The 4,042-nt window shown below is 47.6% G+C and overlaps 1 protein-coding gene across 1 annotated transcript; it reads right to left on the bottom strand.

The window, feature by feature from the left end:
- Nucleotides 1-321: 321 nt before the first annotated feature.
- CLDN14 (claudin 14) lies at nt 322-2,635 on the bottom strand. Its single transcript, XM_038141681.1, has one exon. It carries the CDS (start codon nt 2,495-2,497, stop codon nt 1,805-1,807), a length of 693 nt encoding a protein of 230 aa, XP_037997609.1. The 5' UTR covers nt 2,498-2,635; the 3' UTR covers nt 322-1,804.
- Nucleotides 2,636-4,042: the final 1,407 nt, after the last annotated feature.

Raw genomic sequence — 4,042 nt, 5'->3', positions numbered from 1 at the left:
ACAGTTCTGGGATTCTGGGATTCTGTGAATATGTACACCGGGCTGCTCCCAGCCCCAGTGTCCAACCTGGCCTTGGGCACTGCCAGGGATCCAGGGGCAGCCACAGCTGCTCTGGCAATTCCATCTCAGCCCTGCCCACCCTGTCAGGGAACAATTCCTCATTCCCAAGATCCCATCCATCCCTGTCCTCCCTCAGTTCAAAGCCATTCCCCTTGTTCTATCACTACAAATAACCAAAGTCAGCTCCCAGATCACTTTTATTATTGTTGGTCTCAGCAAATTGCTTAGAAAATCCATTTATTTTTTAAAAACTGTGCTGATGTTAACATGAATCAGTGCTGAAAACCCTCTGTCCCAGTCCGAATCAACATGAAGCCAAAGGCAATGGTGGTCAACCACAAAAAGGAAGGTTCAGAGTGGAACCAGGGGAAATGCTGAAAATTTCCCAGCTCTGGAGGTGACACAAGGTGACAATATAATTGCAAACAGATTATTCTTTTTGCCAAATGAAGAATTGTTGCCTCATAGGTCTTGGAATTATTTTTTTTCAGTGTGTTGGTCCTTCTGTTGAAAGTGGGAAGCCTATAAATTTCTGGTTTAAGAGAAATCCATTGATTCTCTTTTTTGTCATGATTTTATATCCTAATATGTTTGCCTGGGACTTCGCTCTAATGTGAAATTGAGAGACCTGGGCTTCTTTGCTCATTATTTTAATTTTTGATTGTTTGAATGCACTGTGGAACAACGGAATTCTGTGAGGATTTTAGGAGGAAATGTCTGGATTTGATACTTCTAACAAGCAGTGGTCACAGTCCACGAGTGTTGGCATGGAGGGTGCCTTGTGCCCCAATGGAAGTTCCCCAAAAATCTCTGGAGGGGATGGAAATAGCCTTGCCAACCCTAATGCACCTTCAGGCACAAAATACCAGCATTCATCCTAAGAAATGAACACATTTCATTGCATGGGACTTATGAAATAGGATTATAGAAACTGTTTTCCCACTCCCTATAATGCATAGATTGTGCAGAATGCTAAATCTGCTCAAAAGCTAAAAGTTACAAATTCTGAGACTTTTTAATTTTAATTTTTAAAGTATATCTAATATCAAATGTCTGGTTCCATTCTATCCCTGACATTTGTAGAAAACCCAATTCTGAGCCGCTTAGAGGCTTTGTTTCCCTTGTGATGCATTTCAAAAAATGCACTGAAATTTTATTTTGATCAGGTCAAAACATTGTAATATAACTTCAAGTATTGGCTGTAACAGGTTGTCAAATACATCTGTCATAGTGCCATTGAAATTCATATTTCAAGGGACTGTAAAAAAACAAACAAAATGTTAAGTGAAAGCAACATTAATACCTTGTCATGACAAAATGTTCATGAATTATGGAAATGAGGAACTGAGCAGGCAATCAGTGCTGGAAGTCACTGTGTATCCCCAAGAAATTCTGGGTTTTAAGGAAAATTCAGTCTTTTTTTTGGGAAAAAACAAAGAGATGTGGCCAGTTCTGCTTCACAGAGCACCGATTCCAAACCAAACTGTAATTTTCACCAAAACACCCCTTGAATTACCTGGAAAGCTGTGATGGGAGGTAGACAGGGATGTGCTGCCTTGAGAATATCTCTGCCTCCTTTGCCTTTATTTCCCAGGTTTTACAGGCAGCAGTTCTGCATCCACATCCTTTCCTCCTCCAGCAAGAAAAGGAAGGAATAAACAACAGTAAACTTCAACATCCCTTCCGAGTTCTCTGGTGCCAGGCACAGAATTCCCGAGGCAGCCGTGCCAGATCCTGGGAGAACTCACACGTAGTCACTCAGTCTGTAGCCACTGTGGGATGCAGATGTCAGGGAAGGAGCGTGGTTGCCCTTGGAGGCACTCAATGTCCTGGAGGATGGAGGCGCTCCGGAATGCGGCTGGAAAGGTGCCTCATTCCCGAGGCACGACGTGCACAGCAGGGCCCCACCCAGGATGGTCAAGGCCGAGGAGACAAATCCCAGATAAAGAGCCTGCCCTATCTCATACTTCATCCCAGCGGGCAGCGTGGGGTTGTAGAAATCCATGACGACGTCGTTGGTGCTCCACGACACCGGCACCAGGCAGAGCAGCCCGGCCGCCACGAAGCCGATCCCACCAGAGCCGGCGATGGAGGCCTTGGCGGGGCTGCCCTCGGCGCAGTGCGTGCACCTCATGCCGACCACGGCCACGGCGGCCGCCAGCACGGCCAGCAGGCAGGAGATGACCATCATGGCCCGGGCGGCGCGGAGGTCGGCGGGCAGCGCCAGCTGGGAGCGGTACGCCTGGCACTGGTAGACGCCGGTGCTGTGCCACACGCACTCCATCCACAGCCCCTTCACGTAGGCCACGGCCGTGATGATGTTGGTGCCCACGTGCGCCGAGCGCCACCAGTGCGGCAGGATGGTGGCAATTAACGTCCCAATTAAGCCCAGCAGGCTCAGGGAGAAGCCGAGCAGCTCCAAGGCCCAGCTCGCCATGGGAATGTTTGTCCTGCGCGGTTCCCTTAACGAGGCGCCTCCGCTTGGGTTCCCTTGGAAGGCGCGAGCTTTTCTTGGAAGATATGTGGCTGTTTTGCCCCGACACCTCCTGCTCTCCTAATAAAAGGTAATTGAGGGAAAAAGGAGTTAATTATTACCCCAAAGCCTTGCCTCTCCAGCCAGTGAGGTGCATTTCAAGTGCAGCGAGGGCAATAATTAGCATAGTTATCGCTGTTAATCGTGTTTTTGTGGAAGTAATGGGAAAGCAAGCTTCCCTCTTCCCTTATATAAACAGCCTTGTGTTGCCCGCTGGGAAGAGAACTCAAGACAATTTATGAAATGGAAAAAAAATATTTGAAATGCAAATATTCCTCTTCCCAGCAGGCTCTTCAAAAAAACAAACATGATTTCCTCTCTAAAGCAGAGAATTAGGTAGTGTTAACACTTGGAATGAAGGAGATTTATAAAGTAGGGAACTGCAGGTTGCTTTACACGATGAAAACATTCCCAGAAGGTCATAGCAGGACTAGGAAAACAATAAGGGTGTATTTGCTCAAAGTAGGGAGCAAAAAGAGTGATTTAAAACCTGTGGAAGAGGATAACAAATATTGGATTAAAGTCGCTTTCCTGACTGGCCAGTATTTCTTGAGGTTGCATTTCAATAAAGCAACTCAAAGGGGAATAATTTTCATTAGGATCTGGGGAGTTTCAGGTTGAGATTTCAGGTTGTGGGTGAAATGCGGAATCAGGTGAACATCCGGGAGCTTCTGAGGGACAACACCTTCACAGTTTGGTTATGTATAAATCCAAGCTGGAAAATAAGGAATGGCAACTCTTCCTTCTGTATAAATCCCAGACTAAGTGGCCTTTTCCAGGGGCTGCCTTGCCAGCTCTGTTATCCATCACGCATGATGTGTGTGGGCAGAAACACGATATTTTAATATATAAAATAACCCTTGCGTCACAATCCAGCCTTGAATTCAGAAACAGGAACGAGTTTAGGCTCCAGCTCTGCCAAGCCCCACGCACGTGCTGAACTCCTGCACGGAGGAGAAAGTGGAAGTGTTTGCTGGAGCTGGCCCGAGCAGGAAAAGGGAGGAAAACCATGTGGATCAATAATCAATGCCATCAGGACAGCAGAAGGAGGCAGAGGGAGCAAAGTGAAAGCTGTTCCACGTTCCCATTATCTCAGACTTGTCTCTAACGAGTCTGGAGTGTTTGGGGTGACATCAGTACCGGGGCTGGTCTCTGTTTTTGTGGCTTTCACTGCTCTCTGCCTGACAGCAAAATCATGGAATCATGGAATGATTTGGGTTGGAAGGGACATTAAAGACCAGCCAGTTTCAGTTCTTCCACTGTCCCAGGCTGCTCCAAGCCCCAGTGTCCAACCTGGCCTGGGGCACTGCCAGGGATCCAGGGGCAGCCACAGCTGCTCTGGCAGTTCCATCCCAGCCCCTGCCCACCCTGCCAGGGAACAATTCTTAATTCCCAAGATCCCATCCAGCCCTGCCCTCTGGCACTGGGAGCCATTCCCTGTGTGCTGTC

This window comes from Motacilla alba, chromosome 1 (assembly GCF_015832195.1).
Source record: "Motacilla alba alba isolate MOTALB_02 chromosome 1, Motacilla_alba_V1.0_pri, whole genome shotgun sequence".
In the NCBI taxonomy this organism is placed as follows: domain Eukaryota; kingdom Metazoa; phylum Chordata; class Aves; order Passeriformes; family Motacillidae; genus Motacilla; species Motacilla alba.
Note: the sequence above shows the minus strand (reverse complement) of the source record. Positions and strands in the feature narration are given on the sequence as shown.

Coding starts and splice junctions, on each gene's coding strand:
- CLDN14 (XM_038141681.1), bottom strand. CDS start 2,497: ATGGCGAGCTGGGCCTTGGAGCTGCTCGGCTTCTCCCTGAGCCTGCTG.